This window comes from Danio rerio, chromosome 2 (genome assembly GCF_052040795.2).
Source record: "Danio rerio strain M-AB ecotype USA chromosome 2, GRCz13ab, whole genome shotgun sequence".
NCBI lineage: Eukaryota > Metazoa > Chordata > Actinopteri > Cypriniformes > Danionidae > Danio > Danio rerio.
The window spans coordinates 13826410-13846692 of NC_141022.1; the positions used below are offsets into that span (position 1 = coordinate 13826410).

At 41.2% G+C, this 20283-nt stretch overlaps 3 protein-coding genes across 9 annotated transcripts in view; 1 reads left to right on the plus strand and 2 right to left on the minus strand.

The window, feature by feature from the left end:
* LOC147846232 (uncharacterized) overlaps positions 1-20283 on the minus strand; it is an 849179-nt gene that overhangs the window by 389234 nt on the left and 439662 nt on the right. The gene's annotated exons all lie outside the window — the stretch shown is intronic.
* prkag2b (protein kinase, AMP-activated, gamma 2 non-catalytic subunit b) overlaps positions 1-20283 on the plus strand; it is a 105522-nt gene that overhangs the window by 5676 nt on the left and 79563 nt on the right. For 6 of the 7 annotated variants that reach the window (XR_015478298.1, XR_015478296.1, XM_087240537.1 and 3 more), the window contains exons 2-3: positions 345-416; positions 10988-11225. Coding sequence is in view for 4 of the 7 variants with exons in the window: in XM_087240537.1 (XP_087096663.1) it covers positions 345-416; positions 10988-11225 (310 nt within the window). In the remaining 3 variants the exon portion in view is untranslated. Of the gene's footprint in view, positions 1-59; positions 192-344; positions 417-10987; positions 11226-20283 lie in introns of those variants that run through there. The other variant, XR_015478297.1, reaches the window with a different exon arrangement.
* Positions 14145-18762, minus strand: LOC148679730 (uncharacterized). The gene is made up of 2 exons (XM_088649536.1): positions 14451-18762; positions 14145-14224 (listed from the first exon to the last, which is right to left on the minus strand). Exon 1 carries the CDS (start codon positions 17108-17110, stop codon positions 15593-15595), a length of 1518 nt encoding a protein of 505 aa, XP_088505662.1. The 5' UTR covers positions 17111-18762; the 3' UTR covers positions 14145-14224; positions 14451-15592.

Genomic DNA, 20283 nt, shown 5'->3' on the forward strand with positions numbered 1-20283 from the left:
CCTTCCCTCTTCAGTTTTGGAGTTTTTTTTTTTGTTTGTTTTCTTTTCTTTATATTCATGTATCATTTCACTTAATTTTTGATTAAATATATTTAAGTTGATTTGATTTTCTGGTTTGGATCTTTATTTGGTTTTGTTACTACTTTCTTGAGCCAGGAGGTTGTAACAATCACATTCAGCCATAGTTTACGGTGTGAGCTGATGTATTGTAAATTATAATTATTATCAAATATATGAATTAAAATAATCAATAGGCTCTATGTAATACACTAAGTTTAAGTAGTCTCTTTAGAATGCAATTTTTGATTGTTTACCATTAACTCTGACATTTTGTCTTTTAATAGGATATGACCACATTTACATCTTCTCTTATGGATGGAGAGACTGACAGATCAGATAAAGACAAAGTGGGAAAGGTAAAAAAAAATACTAAATGTTTTAAATAATTTTCAGCTTGTTTAAACATTTAGATGGACATTATTGAATTGGTGGCAATTTAATGTTTTAAATCACTCGCTTAACTTTTTCTGCAAATGTAGACAGTAGAGAGCTAACTAGGTTACGAGGATATAGCAGAGCCTTCAAATATGCAGTTTGAAGGAATTATGTGTGGATTGTTACACAATGCAATGTATTACACAGAAATAGAGCTGACTAGTTTAAACATGCACTTGAGCAATGAAAACAAGGTCAATTGACAAAGAATAAACATGTTTGCTACATATACTAGTTTTGTTGGATTGACTGAAACATTGCTCATAAATGAAATGCGTCACAATCCTTCTTTGCACACGCTGTTCTTTTAGATTTAGAGGTAACAGTTGAATTGTTTTCCTTACAGGAAATGGATAATGATTTTTATACAACTGGAAAAACAAAGCAATGACTTAAATAAAAGGCACTTTGGTAATTTTTTGGTGCTTACCTATATATTGTGAAAGCCAAACTCCTGCGCATTGGCTTTGCTGTCCCTATATGGTGCACTCAGTTTGCTTGTGTGGTGTGAAAGACCTGTTACTCAGGGGTGGGAAAGTTTGGTTCTGTAGAGTTGTTTTGAGTTTAAATTGGGCCTTGATAAACACCTGTCTATCTTTCTAGTAACCTTCAGTTCTTCATTAGTGTGTTCAGGTGTTTTTGATTAGGGTTGAAGCAAATCTCTGGCTGTTTCTCTCTATGTATTGTGTGTCATGTTGTGTCCTTATGTTTTCGTGTAACATCATCATAAACCACTAAAGATAAGTTCCAATTCTCAAGACCGCAAGTACAGAGAGCTTGTGAAAGAACCCGGAACTTGATTTCGAAGTACTTGCTCTAAAAGTCATTGCGGAAGAATAAAGGAGGTGGAAAGCAGAGCGTTTTTATTTTTAAAGTTCAGAAATATAACTAGGACCAGACAGAATCTGCGGATGTTTGTTGCTATTTCTGCAGAGAATTTTGTAAAAAAATATGCCGATTTTGCGGAATGGTCCTTTACTGACAGCCGTGTGTGTGGATCTTGTCGGAAAATATGGTGATAAGTCCTACATGACAGTAATAGTTTGATTGTAGTGTTTACTACAATAATGCCTCTAATATGTGCATACTTCACATGTTTTGATTCTATTTCTGTTTAGTTCAGTTATGACTTTAGTCGAATTAAGGTTATCAACAATCGCTGTTTCGAGCTTATGTAGGCCTACAGTTCAAAATTAATGTTTAACTGAATAAACAGTCATTAAACACAAGTACATCTTAATGAACATCCTTTATTTTCATCACCAATTATCATAGAACAGTTTCTCATGCAGTTTGTGATGCATTTTGTAAACAGGAGATAAGCCCCTGGTCTAATGTGCCACCTGACTTAAGAAACCCATTCTCAAAGACTTATTATTTGGGTAGCAAATGCGGGAATGGAAATGCTATAGTGGATTTAATCACTTGCGCAGCTGATGCTTGTTGCAATCAATTTAGCAATGAAAGCACAGCAAGAGCAAGGTGAGGCATTCTTTTTTTGAGCTGAAGAGACTGATACTCACAGCTAAGGGACAATCATTATGGCGATGTAATAAAGCGTTTCCGTTCCCCCCCTCAGGGAACTAGGGTTACTTTAGTAACCAGAGCATTCCCCTTTGGATGGGAAACTTCAATGCTATAGTGTATTTAATCCACTTATAGGGAAATATCTGGAAAACGCCATAATGACTGCACCTTACCTTCGCACCTGTATAATAGAGAGGCACAATCTTCCAACATGTTCCCTGGCCCTTACTTATCCCACTTCAATAGAAGATTCACAGATTTAGATATATTTTTCGGGAGCCGCAAAGCACCTAGATAATTTTTAGTAATTTAAATACGACAAAAGGTTGGGAAAGCATGCAGTTCCGATAGGGCGGATGCTGTGGAGGCCATGTGCGACCCAAGTGGGGAGATATGGTGGTAGAGTATATGGACTAGCCCTGAGAAGGGGGAGTACACATATAATAAGATGGTTAGCGGAGAGGGACGACACGGGTCCACCTGTGAGGGGGGACTGCACCGTGGCTGAATAAGCATATGGGATCGCCTAGTGGGGATCATGCATAGCAGGCACCTATACCCAAAACGCGGGCTGACCAGAGGGCAGACCTACAACGTTATGGGTCAGCGAGTGACTCCTCCGCTGAGTCAGTGCTGGGAGCCTCGGAGGAATCTCTGCTGGGCTCACCTAAGCGGGGAACTTTACCGACAGAGTGAATAAGTGCATGTATCTCCGTGTTAAGCGTGTTTCAACACCTTACCTGAGTTATTTCCTCAATCACTAAGGGTTACCTAATACCCTTGAGCAAACAGGCTCCACTCGCAGATCGTAAAACCTTGCAAATGTATTAGGTGTCGTCCAGCCTGCAGCTCTACAGATGTCTGTTAGAGAGGCGCCACGTGCACACGCCCAAGAGGATGCAATGCTCAGAGTGGAGTGCACACGCACTAAAGAGGGACACGGCTCGCCCTGGCTCTGGTAAGCGAGGGAGATGGCATCCACTATCCAGTGGGCCAACCTCTGTTTTGATACGGCACTTCCCTGCTGCCAACCACCATAACAGACAAAGAGCTGCTCAGATGATCTAAAGCTCTCAGTGCAGTCCAGATAAATTCCCAAAGCGCGAACTGGACAAGGTAATGAAAAGGCTGGGCCTGCCTCCTCTGGGGGCAGCGCTTGCAGGCTTACTACCTGGTCTTTAAACGGTGTGGTAGGAACCTTGGGCACATATATTGGGGGGCTCTCAGGACAACGTAAGAGTAAGCTGGCTCGAATTCCAGGCACAAGTCACTGAGCAAAAATGTCTCCAGGTCCCCAACCCTCTTAATGGATGCCAACTCGACCAGCAGAGCTGTCTTCAGGGACAGAAATCTTGAAGATACCGAGTTGAGTGGTTCGAACGGATCTGTACGTAGGCTTGTGAGAACCAGGGCGAGATCCCGAGAGGGCATGAGAGGGGGGCAGGGTGGATTAATTCGCCTAGTGCCTAGCGCCTAGGAACCAGATGATGAGGTTATGCTTTCCCACGGTGCTGCCAGCCCCCGCATCAGCCATGTAAGCCTTGAGTGTGGAGGACCAGTTTCTTTTGGAGGAAAGAAAGCACAATGCTGATCTGGCAATTTCGGGGGTCTTCTCTGCGAAAGATGCACCATTCAGTGAATATACTCCAACTCAGGGTGTAAGCGCACCTCGTGGAGGGGACTCTAGCCTGAGTGATGGTATTAACCACCGCAGCCGGTAGGTTACCTAAGTCTTCTCACGTCTAAGGACCACACGTGCAGGTTGCAAAGATCGGGGCGAGGGTGCCAGATGGTGCCCTGTCCCTGAGAGAGTAGGTCCTCTCTCAAAGTGATCTGCCAGTGGAGGGCGGTCGTGAGGAGGGAGAGCTCTGACATCCAGGTCCGGTTGGGCCAGAGGGGCGCAACTAGCAAGACCTGCTCCTCGTCCTCCCTGACCTTCCACAGTTACTGCACAATAAGGCTCACTGGGGGAAACCCATATTTGCGCATGCCCTGAGGCCAGCTGTGGGCCAGTGCATCCATGCCGAGAGAGCCATCAATCCGGGAAAAAAACAACTGGCATTGAGCGCTCTCGTGGGAAGCAAACAGATCAATCTGGGCTTTCCCGAATCGCGCCCATATCAGCTAAATAGACTCAGGATGGAGTCTTCATTCTCCTGGATGTAAAGGCTGTTGTGAGAGTGCATCAGCTGCACGGTTGAGCTCGTCTGGAATGTGAATGGCATGCAGCAATTTCAGTCACGTATGACTCCAGAGGAGCAAACAGGGCGAACTGAGACATGCGGCGAGAACGAATACCCCCCATGCCGTTGATATACGCTGTTGCCGCCGTGCTGGTCAGGATGTGCTGCTGCTCCAGTTCAAAAAGCGGTGGAGAGCGAGGAACACTGCCAACAGCTCTAGGCAATTGATATGCCAATGCAACTGCGTTCCTTTCCACAGGCCCGCGTGCCATGCTCGTCTGGGGACTCAATCGTGAAACCAGTGCTGAAGTGGTCTCATATGGAGTAATCCGAGTGGCGTGACAGCGGCTGCGGATGATATATGCCCCTGGAACCTCTGAAATAATTTCAGAGGGACCTCTATTTTGCTGTTGAATTCTCTTAGACAGTTCAGCATTAGTTGAGCTCGCTCTTCGGAGAGGTTTGCTGTCATGGGGACTGAGTACAGCTCCAGCCCGAGAAAAAAGATCCTCTGCACGGAGGCGAGTTTGCTCTTTTCTCAGTTGATCTGAAGCCCCAGCAGGTGGAGGTGCCAGAGCACCTTGACATAATCAATTACTCCCTACAATGGGCTAAAATCAGCCAGTCGTCAAGTTAATTGAGTATGCGGATGCCCGCGAGTCGAAGGGGCGCTAAGGCACCCTCCGCAAGCTTGGTGAAGACCCACGGAGACTAAGAGAGCCTGAAGGGGAGGACTTTGTATTGCCAAGCTCGAACTTCAAATGCAAACCGCAGAACTGACGGTGGCGTGGAAGAATGGAGACTTTTGCATTTTTGAATTATGCATCCTTCAGGTCTATTGCTGCAAACCAATTCCAAGGACAAAACACCAGAGGATGCGTTTCTGCATGAGCATTCTAAACAGCAGCTTGTGCAGACAGTTGTTCAAAACACGCAGATCTAAGATTGGCCGTGACCCACCGCTCTTTTTGGGCACAATGAAGTACGGGCTGTAAAACCCGCTCTCCATCTTGGCCGAAGGGACCAGTTCGATTGCATCCTTCTCCAGGAGGACAGCAATCTTCTCTCGCAAATCAGGGCTAAACAGGGAACTGACCCTGGTGAAATGCACACCCGTGAACTTGGAGGCCGTTTTGCGAATTGAATCACGTAGCCGAGTCTGATTGTGCTTATGAGCCACCGCGAAGGTCTGGCCCTCAATAACCAGGCAGGCAGAGCTCTCATTTATGGATTCATCACTACAATCACTGGCGTACCAGCAGTGGGGCAGTGTGGAGTGGGTGTTCTGATCCGGGAAACGCGAGGGTCCCGCGGAAGAGTTGTAGACGAGAGATTCACTCTCACCTCGCACCCAAACTCCGGAGGGGGGGGGAGTAGGAGTAGGAGAAAGGAGACTGTCCTCCCAGTAACTGAGCCACTGGCAAAAAGCACGGAACCTGCGAGCTGGAAGGCATAGCGTCCCAGTCTGGAAGAATTCGGGCTGTCTCATCCGGGGAAGTGGAAAAAGTGCTTTCTCTGAGGAGCCCGGCCCCCACTGGGGAGAGAGCAAGTTCCCTCTTATCCAGATGGCCTGCCTCAGGAGTGCTTCGCGGTCCGTTTTACTGGACTTAGCAGCACCAGTTGTCTGCGAGGTGCTCGACACTGCCGCTTGACAGGCAGGGCGGGGCAGCTCTCGTAGGCGAACGCACTTGGCGACAAGCAGTGGATATGGATGGCGACTGCACCGCCGTGAATTCCTGGGTCAATCTACCGATCTGGCCAGCATGGGATATGGGAGAGTCAAGAAAGCGAACTATGTTGACTCTGCGCATATCTTTGACATGTTTTAGCCCTAGGTGGCACTCCTGGACCACTAATGTGGCCATCGTCCTTCCCATGGCACACGCAGCGGACTTGAGGTCCGTGGAGCTCAGTCGGATGCGGTGCAGGGCACCATCGTGCAGCTGGGCCAGCACACTTGCATGGACCCTAGCGTGCAGGGTGGAAGCAGCATAGTCCGCGTCTGTTTGGGCTCTGGTTCCGGGGAGGCCGAAAACCAACACGCTTTGGATGGGAGAAGAGGCGGACTCCAGCAGAAAAAGGCACCATGCGGTCCCGCAATGGCATTCTAAATCTAGAGAATCAACTCGTTTACCCTGGCTGCTCAACCATCAAGGATTAGTCCTCCACATACACTCATCTAGTCAGTTTGGCTGCAGGGCTGGGGGATAAACCATCTCCAGGCACGCGGCCGAAGCAGCCCAGGAAAGTATCATGTCTGTTTCTAGTTCCGCCGCCGCACTCACTTTTAAGGGAGGGAGCGGAGGGAATCTTTCTTAGACAATGACAGCCCGTCCTCCAATGCAGCGGTGGACATCTGAGCCTCGGTGTCGTCAAGCCTGAGGGCGGCAGATTTACTTCCACTATAACCCTCAGATTTGCCCGAGTGGCCAGCCGCGGAGTGGGAGACATCAGGGGTTGGTGACTCTTTCGCAAGAGCAACTCGCGATCTCAACCGTGCAACAGACATGCCGCCGCAGTGACGCCATGCACTGCCCGCGAGCACCGCATTAACAAGCTGGAACCCAGACATGCAACGCTGTGCTCGTGCCCATTTTCCGGGGGCAGGAAACCACTGCATCCAGAAACACACGGTCGGAGCGACATTTGCAGTGCGACGCAATTGTTGTTTACTTATTTTAGCTTGGGGCAAGAGTTGTTTTAGCGTTTTGCAGCACGCTGTTTAAATAGCAAATGCATTTGTGCTCATATGTGCATCCATAGGAATTCTGGTCTAAAAAAGGAGGCGTGTTAAATCGCATTGCTGTCTCGTTGCTATTTTGAGGAACTATAATAGAACAGATCAAAACAGGTCTAAAGTCCAGCGCAGAGCGCGTTAGTTGTACCCCTCGCTTACACATTGCTTAATACACACAGGATGTACAGCAATACGCAAATTTCTTTACAAATGAAAAATAATTGAGGGATTAAAATATTGCAAAAAAAATTTATTTTCTAGTCTACATAAATCAGTTTATTCATGACAATTTGCTTTTGTATAATGTTATTATTATTAGCAGTATTATTTGTTATATGCATATTTATATTTGTTTTAATAAAAACAAGCTTAGATCTTCCCACCTGTCAGGTTTAAGACCTTTGCGCTTAATAAACTAAATTAATTATGTATTTGCTAATGGATGTCTGTGCGTACAAGACGTTTCCCTATCCACGAGAGTGAAAATGAAAGTAAAGAATGAGGATGCTCATCTAATTCTCGCGCTGTAGATGCTCTGTTTAACTGTTTTTTCTTTAGTGAAGCATTCAGTTTATCACTTACAAAGTCTGCCGTGTAAATAGCAAATGCGCTATGGTGCTGCGCAACTGACTCTTAAAGGGAATGGGAGATGAGACTCTGATTGGTTTGTTCTCAAAACACACCTATAACTCATTAAGAGAATAAGCTTAACCCTGTTAGACCATGCACCGCAGCGCAAATTAGTTTTTTTCGTCCTTAAAATAGCAAACGTGGATTCAGACGCACCTTTAATGCATTTGCAAAGTGCGTTTTGCGCAAAAATCGTTAAAATAGAGCCCTAAGTGTCTTTCACTTAGTTATATAATTTTTTTAATGAAAATATGACATTGTTTGGGATTGCTTTATGACAACTTGACATAAACAAATACATCATAACCTATCTTTATCTTTTTCATGACAACAAACATTTGTGTCTTTATCATAGCAACTTAAAGAGCCTTTTATGGGTTTTTGAAAATGACCTTCCATGCAGTGTTTAACACAGCACTAAAAGAATGAAAATATCTAGCTGAGGTTTAATTCTGAAAGTTCACTGTGTTTAAAACTATTGATTCTTTAATGAAATTGTCAACTCAGAGTCGAATAAATTAATCGTGTTGGGTTCGGATCTTTTGCCTGAACGCATCAATGTCGATACGGTACATCACCAAATATGTAGTGATAGATTTGGTAAAACTTGAACGCGCCTTTCTTTTCAGACACTAGCAGAGCATGGGGAGTCATGGGACTGATCATGACATGAAGATGACAATCACTGACAAATGGAGTTTCAGCTGTGGGGAATAAAGGTTTAAAGTTCATTTTCACAACATTACCACAGTATAGCCAAACTAGTGCTGTGTTTGTTCCTGTCATTTTTCTACGCTACATTGTGGGATTCATCAGCCATTTGCAGTTAAAGGGTCACGAAACACTAAAACACATTTTTTGAGCTGTTGACAGTCACATATGTGTCCTACACTGCTAAAAACACTATTGGGACACAAATTTTTTTAACAAAAAAGTAAAAATTGGTTGTTTTTGCGTTATTTCGAGAAAATTCGTACTTCCGGTTTGAAACTAATTTTTGAAGCTGCGTCACGGCCATGATATCTTAGCGTGTATTCCAGCGTGTAGACTGGACGTCTGTACCTAGTAGTTCCGTATTACGTCTCTGAGTGTGTTGCATTCATTTATAAGTATGGCTTGGTTCAAACCAATCAGCACGCTCCATTATGTATGCGCTGCAACTTAATTAATATGCATGCTAGCTTTCTTAGACTGTACCTGAAACAGTGTTCAGACGGCAGAGAGACGACACACGTTGTGTCGCCAAAAGTAGTGGGAAAAGAATAAGAATTGTTTGGAGATATGGGTTGTCAGTGTTAAGTGCTGCAGTGAAGGGTTTGTTTTTATTTTCTCTCTTTGAGAGCGCTCCTGGACTCACGTGTGGATCCATGCACATGACACGCAGCAGAAATAAATTTGTTTGGAACATTTTTTACTCGAGAGCTTTTCTCATCTGGAAATGGACTTTAAAAAAAGATGCAGCTTCAGTATGTGGTGATTGTCCCGTCTATAGATTTGATACGAGTGTGTGAACAGTGACCTTTCTTTATTCATTCAGATGGCAAAGTTATAGTTTGTATGGTCAACAGTACTCATTCAGTGTTTAAAGACAGAACTTAGTCAAAATGATTTCTAAGTTACTTAGTTTACGTTATCATCACTACAATATTATGAACTGAAAGATCCGCTGTAAATGCTGCTCTCTGTGTATAAAAATGTGAACACTGTTACAGAGAAATGCAGGTTTTTTTTTCTCTTATATCACACATTTCACCACCATTAAACACACTGTTTTTCTCCCCTGCTTGTGTGTGTTTGTTTTTCCTCGGTCCTTAGTGCATTGCCAAATGGCAACTCCCATTTTATTCAAACTCTTCCCATTTTCCCTCCCCCAACACTCAATTCAATTCCATTCAATTCAGCTTTATTTGTATAGCGCTTTTACAATATATATTGTGTCAAAGCAGCTTCACATAAATGGTCATAGTAACTGGATCAGGGTAGTTGTTTTTAATGTTTAAGTTCAGTTCAGTTTAGCTCAGTTCAGTGTGGTTTAAAGTCATTACTGAGAGTCCAAGCACTGAAGAGCAAATCCATTGATGTGTAGCTCTACAGATCCTGAACCATGCAAGCCAGTGGCGACAGCGGAGAGGGAAAAAAAAACTGGTAACAGCAGATTAGCATCACGCAAAGGAGGGATTTGGGAACAAATGAATCGCTGAATGAATCATATGGGAGACGTTGAGATAAGTATATAAAATAAATGAGCATTATAAGATAATGAAAGTATTTTTTGACCTTCCACGAATATCAGACTGTTGTTGGAGACCCCCAAAACCAAAATATGACTTTTTATAATGCAAAATAGGGGCTCTTTACCATCATTAAGACAACATAACTTGCCATAAATGTGTCATAAACTTGATTGTCATGAAGGTATTTTAATTGTCATGAATATTATAACAGCATTATTATTTTTATTGACATCTACACAAGTACAAAAATATAATATGGGGCAGATTGAAATGTTAATGGCAAATTCATTTTGTTTCACTGAAAAAAGGTTTAAAAAATATTCATTGGTACGCCAAATGGTAAAGTTTTAGTAAAGATTTTTTTGTTATTGTTTTAGTAATGTCATGTTGGCATGACAAAGGCAAAGACAGGTTTTGTGATCTTGGCAATGTCAAGTTGTCACAACAAAGACAGAAAGAAGTTTTGATGTATTTGTTTATGTCAAGATGTCAAAACAATGACATCTCAAACAATGTCACCTCTGCATTTAAATGAATGACATTTTGTGACAGTTGTCATAAACTTGATAAATCTTTCTCATATTCATAACATGTCATGATTATAAAGGGGTCATAAGAGTCTTATAAACACCCCTTCAAGTTAAGTGTTATTAAATTATTTACAAACTTGGCTCATTCTGATTATGTATCCCTATATACAATTCTGGAGAGAGCCAAATTCATTCCAAGAGCATGTTTCAAATCCGTCTGAGTCAGCTGTGTATTCTTTTTGAGACCTCAAATTTCTCTAGCAAGTGACATTCGCACCTGCTATTCTCACGTAAATCCACCAGAGGCCAATGTTGACTGACTGTTAAACTGACTGATCCCCCCACCAACCCCCTTCCCTAAACCCAACCAATAGTGTTTTAAAAAGCACTGACTGACCAGCGCCCACCTATTTACCCAAAATCCAACTGACAGTGCTTTGAAAAGCAATCCAGAAAAAGAAAAGCCCTCACTACATAATTTGCAATCCCTGGAAATGTATATAACACTACGGTTTCAGAATGATTTTTCAGAAGTAGTTCTTCTGTATGAAAATGATCTTACTTTACCAGAAATGTAAATAGACAAAATATATTTGGAATGTTTATTTTAACAACCTATTTTATGAACAAATTTTACTTATCCTTCCTTAGGTTGACACAAGTGACTCAGCTAGTCTATGTTCAAGGTCTGCTGCTATCTGCCAACCCCATACTCCCATACATCCTAGCACCAGTCCAGGCTCTCCAAAAAACATCTTTCACCGTTCATTATCTTCACACCAGGAGTCACCTCCCAAGTCTCCCCACCGTCTCAGTTTCAGTGGTATCTTCCGCTCCTCTTCCAGCTCAGCCCCTGCCAACATCAAGCTCTTTTCCAGATCAAGAAAAGGTGAGGCACAAGTCTTCTCATTTCATATTTTTAGTCAATTTGTTCAGTCAGTTTGTCAACACATTTGTTTTTCTTATAGAAAATATTATGGGCACTTTTTAAGGGTCTCTTTAGGACACACTAGAGCAGGGGTCTCAAACTCGCGGCCCACGGGCCATTTGCGGCAAGGTAAGCTGTTCCCGCCCCTGCCTGCCACTTAGCTACCTATCTGCAGCCTGCCACCTACCTAGCTACAGCCTGCATCTTATATATATTATAGGTAGATACAGACTGGTACAGACTGATGTGACTGGAGTGGGGTGGGGGTGTTTTATTTATACGCCTACATATACGCCTTTTTTTTAGGTGTGAGGGAATGGAAGTTTTGAGTGAGTTCCCGCAAGCCATACTGAGGGTCTCAACTGCTTCCGCTCTAAAGCCAAATGTGGTTCAGATTTGTGAGAAGAAGCGCTGTCAAGTCTCTGGCAGCAAGGAGTAGGCAAAAGATGCCATGTTCAGAAGAACTGTTCATAATCTTCACTCAATGTTCTATTAATGTTCAGGACACTTCATGTTCAGAAGAAATAATTAAAACTGTTAATAATGACATTTGAGGACTTTTTTTTTTGTAAAATCCCTTATGAGGCCCAGCCTCACCCAGACTTTGCCTCCCTAGGCCCCCAGGTAAATTGAGTTTGAGACCCCTGCACTAGAGGGTTGCATTGGGTTTGGATTTAATTCGCTAAGAAAAAAAGTTTAACAAAGAGCACTTTCCTGTTCTCCTAAAATGTGCCCATTTTATTTAGAGCTTTCCTGCATCTAGTGTGCTGTCACGGAGGGCATTCAGTGCAAGATTTCTTAAATGACAGATGCACATGTCTGGGACCGTAGTCAGTGAGCAATATACATTATATAAATTAATTTTGATAGGCTGGTATTTAATACTTTTTATGAGAAATATATTTTCTGATCTTTTATTCTATTTAATTAATTTAGTTTATTTTGTAAACTACTTAATATGTTACATCCAGCCATATGGTCTAAATTATGTTTATTTATTTAATAAGTTAAATGTATTTCAAATTGTGCTTTGGCTTATTTACTTAAACAGTTTGTTAACAGTTAAACTGTTTTTTATTATGTATTATTTCAATTAGATTAATCTATAGTGTTTTACAATGTAGATTGTGTCAAAGCAGCTTACCATAAAAGATTATAGTAAATTGAAACTCTGTCAGTCCAGTTTTCAGAGTTTAAGTTCAGTTTAGTTCAGTTTAGTCAATGTGGTTTAGTTTTCACTGCTGAAAGTCCAAACACTGAAGAGCAAATCCATCAATGCGCAGCTCCACAAGTCCTAAAGCATGCAAGCCAGTGGCGACGTAAAAAAAACATGTAGTACGTAAAAAAAAAACAGAAGTGCCACTACCTGTGGTTTCGATTTAACATACACAACATTTTAAAAGCTTTTTAAAAGTAAATTAAAGGAAAATAAAAGCTCAGCCTCCCTGAAAGAGTCTATGCCAGGGTACTGGAGAGGAGGATCCGGCTGATGGTTTACCTAGGATCCTGGAGGAACTATGTGGTTTTCATCTAGGCTGTGGTACACTAGACCAGCTGTATACCCTCACCAGGGTGTTCGAGGGTTCATGGGAGTATGCCCAACCAGTCCACACGGGCATTCTCATGGCATTATGGGAGTATGGAGTCAGAGGCACTCTGTTATGGGCCATTTCATACCTATATTCATCCCTGAGTAGGAGTCTGGTTCGCATTGTCGGCAATAAGTCATAGTTGTTTCTAGTGTATGTTGGACTCCAGGAGGGCTGCTCTTTTCACCAATTTTGTTCATAATTTTTAAGTGCAGTATTGAGCTGGAGGGGGTCCGGTTCGGCGACCAAAGGATTTCTTTTCTGTTGTTCACAGACGATGTTGTTCTTTTGGCTTCATCGAACATGGAGCTTCACCATGCACTGGGGCGATTTGCTGCCGAGGTCATGGTGCTCCATCGGAAAAAGGTGGTTTGACTTCTCTAGGTTGGAGGAAAATCCTTACCTCAGGTGGAGTTCAAGTATCACATGAGTTTTGGGTCATGACTGAAAGGACAAGATCTTGGATACAAGTGGCCAAAATGAGTTTCCTTCCCAGGGTGGCAGGGCGCACCCTTATAGATAGGGTGAGGAGCTGTTTTACCTGGGAGGAGCTTGGAGTAGAGCCACTGCTCCTCCACATCAAGAGAGGTCAGTCGAAGTGGCTCAGGCATCTGTTTCGTATACCTCCTGGACACCTACCTGGGGAGGTGTTCCAGGCATGTCCTACCAGGAGGAGGACCTGACCTGGCCCTGGAGAAGTGAATGAAAATGAATGAATGAGCAGTTTAAAAGGCTAATGATTTTTGTCATATGTGGTGCTTTGGATTTGCATTAGCCTACATTATCTCATATAAAATCATGTTTAAAGCGTTTTATTCTGGATGTTAATTGGAATGAATATTTGTTTGTAGTCACGAGCTCTGAGAGAAGGTCCATGCAAGCAGCCGGGAGTGGACACAAACATTGGTGGTGTGAGCAGAAGTGGAACATGCAAGTAGTGGGAGTGGACTCTCCGGGGGTCTGATTTATAAAACGTGCATGTTAAACCTTGCTAAAATTGAATGTACATGACAATACTTGTTAATTTATTAATTTATAATTATGGCACATATGAATTAAAATAGTTTGTCATTAATTTACTTGCACATTCTCCTGTGATTTTTTTTTATAGATCACAACTTTTGTGGGAAAAAGCAGATACACATTCCACCCCTGCTTTGTGTGTATGGCATGACATAGTCAGACATTCAGTGGTGTTAGATTTTGCTGTATTTGGCTTAATCGTTCTTGGGTGGCTCGCCAATGTATCAGATGACTCTAATACATAAAACAAGTAAGCTGACCAAAGTTCTTATGGGGAGAAGACTTTATTGAAGACAATGAATAGTGCAGTTCCTCAGCAGTGATGTTAACCCGTCGGTCTTCAAGTAACTTAACCCAAAGTACTGTCTGTGAGACAGTACTTTATATTAGCATCAAACAAACCATTCTGTTTACGAGGCTCAGCAGGACCCTCTTCAGATGTTTCAGCTGTTGTTTTGCTAATACCCATTGAGATTGTAAAAGGGTCATTTAGTTCACACCTATCAGTTTGTGGGGGTCGAGGCACAGGTCACCCCATCATATCACATCAGAGTTTAATCAATGTAAATGCAACTGAACTAAAATGCACATAATCTTTCAATCCCTCCTCTGATCATATTTGATCATAAAACAAGTTAATCATGTATACAGCAATCTGCAATACAGGCTATATAACTTAAAGTGACAGAATAAAAAGGCATGGTGAAGCTTGCATTTCCTTAAATGCCTGAGTCCATTTCTATTTGAAGTTGTGATGTTGTGGAAGTAGCGGATGTGGTTGTGTTCTGTGAATGTTCAGGTGTGTTCATCTAGGTGTCTGGTGTTGTGTGTCTCTGGTCATTCTCTGGAACATCGGAACACCTGCAATCACACAAAAAGAGAAAAGGGAAACGTATCTTGCCCAAAAAAAGATTTTAGAGAAATTGTCAAACTGCCTATAGAAACTATAGAAACTGTCCCTATTTAATATAGACAGGACACTACAGTGTTTATCAGTGGTGGTTTATGTCTTCATCCTCAGGCGACAAGCTAGAGCCTAAAAACTCTAGTCCCGCCATATCTGGACTCTGAAAAACACTACTGTCATCTATCCCTCGTCTCTAGGCAAACTCACGTTGATCCATTTATCAAGTCCCTGAACTTTATTTATTGAATCAGATACTAAAACCTTCTCATATGAGCTCTCACACCTAGATTTTAATGGTAATATCTGAGGTTGTCGTATCTTTACCCATTTTCTGGGCTCTAAACTATGGCCCCTCTTCAGAGGTGACAAAACTTTATTATTGTCCTCATGTACTGCCAGGCTGAGTCTTGCTTTGTATTGGACAAGGCTGTCAGATGTCAGATTTTCTGTGGACATGGGCTGGCTTGGGGCATGTTCAAAAGGGCATAGTCTGTTTCCATCCATACTGCATTGGTTGCCATCACGCAGTTCTTTTACATCGTCCATCAGCATTTCTTTTGTTGAGTTTTCATTTGCAGTCTGCTTTCTGTCTAAGACTGATTGGTGGTCTTTCTGAAGCTGTCTTAATGCCGCTGTATGTTCACCTCTCTCCTTTACGGCTTGTTTGGCAACACCATCTACTAGGACATCAAACTTGTCTTCATCTGTTGAGACTTCTGTGTCAGCTTTTATCTTATTGTTTGCATACACATTCAGTTCATCAGCTTCTGGAAAAGACGTCACTAGCTGGTGCCGCAGAGAGAGGTTCTTCAGTTTCCCTGCGGCTGTACAGCATTTAGCAGAGTCTGTTTTTGTTGTATTGTTAGGTGCTGAAACTGCTTGAACAGGTGGTCATCATCTTGGCTTTGATGTTTTAAACTGAGCTTGCACTCACGGGCCCAGTGTCCTTCTTCATTGCAATTTCTGCATCTTCCTTTAGTTCGTAGTTTTGAGTATCCCATATACTCACGTTCTTTTTGCTCATCCTCAATTCTTCTGTTCTTGTAAAACAAACTTTCCGATTGCAAAGATCTGAGTCTGACATCTTGTGCTCTCTCCAGTTTAGCTGACCTTTCAACAATCTGGATGAAAGTTGTTACAGTGCTGTCCCAGTCATCATACCTGATTTTAAGATCTTTAGAAATCTCAGGATTGAGTCCATTGACAAATGCTGTTTTCAGGGGAATTCCAGTGTCTTTGTCAAGATCTTCACTTGTATTCAGACCAGAATGTTCCGTCCATATTTGTCTGAAGCGTTCTTCAAACTCTGCAACACTTTCTCCAGTTTTCTGCATGCATGAGGTAATTCTTGCCCAATTGACCTCTGCAAGTTTCAGTTCAAACAAGAAGTTTTTTATGGCTTCCCATCCATCCTCTATGTTTTCTTGTGATTCACCAATCCTTCTTTCAACACTTTCTGTGAGTCTCTTTTGGTCACTGTCTCTTAGGGTGACATTAAGAATCATCACACCGTCTAGTGGATGTAAAATGTAGATTTTCTGCAGTCGTTGAAGAAACTGCCAAACCTTTCGTGGTTGTTTGTATACATCTGGCAGCTCTTTTGACCATTTGTCAACTTGCTCTGGAGTAGCTGGATGGTATGTCCTGTATGGAACATACTTCTTTACCAATTTTGTCACAGTGCGAGTTAGTCTCTCTCCATTGTCGTCATAGCCCTCCTCATTGTCAATTTCAACGTTAGTCCTTCTGTGTTTGACAATCACAGGAGCTAATCTAATCTTTGAGTTCACTTGGTCATGAACACAGGTGTTGATGGAAAGATCCGCCTCACTGTCAACAAAGCTGCTTGAAGATCTTGATTCCAGCTGTTTGGAGATCAACGTCAATAGCTTGTTGTTTTCATTTTCCAGTCTTTCTTTATCCTTCTTTAAGTTTTGCAATTGTTCAGCCAGTGCTCGAACTTTAGCTTTCTCCGCTTTGTTCTCACGTTCCAATTGGTCACTCTCACACTTATGCTCATGTTGAAGAATTTGCTTAACCAAAATCACAGACAATCCATCCTTCTTGGTGGTTGTGCATAAGCGCTGTGTCTTTCCATAAGCCCTTTTAATGTCCGGCAATGCCCATAATCCACTCTGTGAGTGCTTGATGCTGTACTTCTTGCATACATCATCACGACACTTCCTCAGTCCCAGCCTTTTGTCTAAATATGCATTTAAATTCTCCAACATCTGGTCAATGGTAACACATGGAGGTTCTGTTCCATGTTTTTCTGATGTTGTTCTCAGGGTAGCTCCATTAGCATAGTTTCTTGCAGACTCAGCCATGGGAAGTACAGGACAGTGCTCTCAGAGGTGTGAAACAGAACAAAAGGTGTTAGAGCTAATAAAGGTGCTTATTCAAATTTAAATGCACAGCAGTCTGTTAAACAATTTCAAATACATAGACAGATTAAACATTTGTTTCAAAGCTAAAATAGTGGCTACTAAATTAGCACTTTCATTCTTTCAGTCCCAAATCTTATTTGGCTACTAACAATCTTTGAACAAATGTATTAAACTATTACTTTTAAAATCTCTTCAATCCCAACAGAGAATGTATCAAGCTTTGCTTCTGCATTATCTTAGTGATTTGAACAGAATTATTTTTTCACAGTTTCTACAATCTTCAAAGCAAGAATCAAGCCTAAAATTGCCTGAAAGCTTCTGTCTAATAACAATTCTTTCTGAGCATTATCTTAGAAGGCTAAGTAACTTTCTTTAGGATTTGTCCCTAATACAATGTGCTTAAATCTTACTGTATCCTTAAACCTAAGGCAAACAGCTTTCAGTTTTATGCCATCATATTGTAGCACAGTTAGAATTTTCAAAATTACAATAATGGCTACTGAATTAGCCCACAGTCAAGAATTCCTAATTCTCGCAGCAATATCAGTCTCAAACTTTTTATGTTTGCTTTATATGTCTCCTAACCATCTTTGGACAAAGGAGCTAAACTGTTATTTTTCAATCTCTACAATCACAGCTGAGAATGGACCAAGCTCTGCTTCTGCATAATCTTAGAGATTGGACCAGAATGATTATTTAACAGTTCATACAAACTCCAGAAAACTAACCAAACCTACAATGTTTTTAAGATTTCTATCACAGAAGGCTGTTACTTTCAAAATTAAAATAGTGGCTACTGAATTAGCACCCAGTCAAGAATTCCTAATTCTTGCAGCCACATCAGTCCCAAACTATTTTATGGCTCCTACAGTCCCCTGGGGAAATGGACCAAATTATTTTCAACAATTCCTACAATCTCCATGAGAAAGGACCAAATTGTTTCTTAAATAATTCCTACAAGTACCCTGAGAATGGACTAAGCCTAAAATTTCCACTGCTCTTTCAAAATCTTTTGATAAATGGACCAAATTGTTTCTTTAACAATTTCTGCAAATATCAAGAGAAAGCCTGAAATTTCAGCAATACTATCACTGTATTTAGTTTTTTACTGCACTACATATACAGGTCAATCTGCTTACTTTAATGGTTACTTATAAAAGTCTCTTTTAAGGGTTCTTTAAGAGAGCTGATAAGTTTCACTCACCAAACTAGGATCTTTGAGATGAGATCCAGTTGATTAAAATAAAGTGTGTCCACAGATACAATATGTAGATCCAGGACTCGTCCACAAACAAAATCCGTTTATCTTCAGCTTTAACTGTAGATTCTCCAAGATTCTTCAGTTCATTTCTTGTTTCAGTTGATGAGTTTTCCTTTTTTCAGTCTCTCCTGGCTGGCTCGCCAAATTGTTAGATTTTGCTGTATTTGGCTTAATCGTTCTTGGGTGGCTCGCCAATGTATCAGATGACTCTAATACATAAAACAAGTAAGCTGACCAAAGTTCTTATGGGGAGAAGACTTTATTGAAGACAATGAATAGTGCAGTTCCTCAGCAGTGATGTTAACCCGTCGGTCTTCAAGTAACTTAACCCAAAGTACTGTCTGTGAGACAGTACTTTATATTAGCATCAAACAAACCATTCTGTTTACGAGGCTCAGCAGGACCCTCTTCAGATGTTTCAGCTGTTGTTTTGCTAATACCCATTGAGATTGTAAAAGGGTCATTTAGTTCACACCTATCAGTTTGTGGGGGTCGAGGCACAGGTCACCCCATCATATCACATCAGAGTTTAATCAATGTAAATGCAACTGAACTAAAATGCACATAATCTTTCAGTGGGAACATGACAATAAAAAGTCTCGCGTAGGGTTCTATTGACCATCAGTCACTAAAATTCACATAATCATGATCATCATCCTAAATCTTCATGCTCACAATCAGCACTTTGACAAACAGGAAATTTGGATATTTTGTTGTTGTTGTTTTTTAATGCATAGTTTGACAATTAACACATTTGCTCAGCATGACATCAAGACATTGAGAATGGTAAATTGGTAGCAAACAATTCTTCTTATTATTATTATTTTTGATATCTTGAATAGTTTGGTCATGATTAAGTGATTAAGTTATGGCCAGAAAGTTGAAAAGGGAGTATGTAATAACCTGTGCATAAAGTCATTGATTTTGATAAAAAAATAATAATAATTTATAGCTCCCTTATGTAACGCTGTGAAGGAATTTGCAATATCTTAAACACTGTTGCCTTGCCAAGGGTTGAACTTTGCAATTTTTTTCCCATGTGCTTTTAAAGCTTAAAAATTCTCAGAATTCATTAAACTTTGACACGCACAAAGTTGTGTCCTAATAAACTCGAGCAAAACAGCAGAAAAGAGTGTAGTAGGGGGTCCTCGCTAGTGTCACCTTTTGTATATTTTTTGTCAAAATTTTCTAAAACATTTAACTGAAGTCAATTTGTTGAATATACTTTATTGAACAAGGCAAAAGAAAATTAAAAAAAAACATTTGAAATTACAGACATTAGCTCAGAGCTATGATAAGATGGCAAATTTGCTCCGAATGTTAAAAATTTTAACAAATTTGAAATATTTATTTAATATTCAGTATTATATATTTAAATATAGTCATAGTCATAAAAAATAATTCACATCAAGTTATATCAACATGATGCAGACATATCTTGAATGGTCTTATGAAATGGTAGTATGGAATTAAAGTCATGCCACTACATTCATTACAACCTAACAGATAAAGGTTGTAATACTCGGGTTGTAGATTACTATAGACCATTAATGTCCCGTGGGGAACGTGCAATGGGATTTGTGTATAAAGTGGCTCAGATAGCCCACCATGGAAGAAAATATTCAAACACAAGTCACTCATGCATTACAAGTTCGCTACCTTCTCAAGTCCTCCACATATTCCTCGATGACATGATTCCCCTGACTGAGACACATGATCTTTACAGCTGGATCCATGTTTGGCTAAGTCTTCTGTAACAATGGGTCAGGGGCAACAGAGGTGAGAATCCATGTGCAGTTTATTAAAAGACAATCATCAGGCAGGCAAGGTCAAAACAGTTACAAACAAGGGC

Bases quoted from the DNA above. Each gene is read 5' to 3' on its own strand.
- LOC148679730 (XM_088649536.1), bottom strand. From the start codon at position 17,110: ATGGCTGAGTCTGCAAGAAACTATGCTAATGGAGCTACCCTGAGAACA.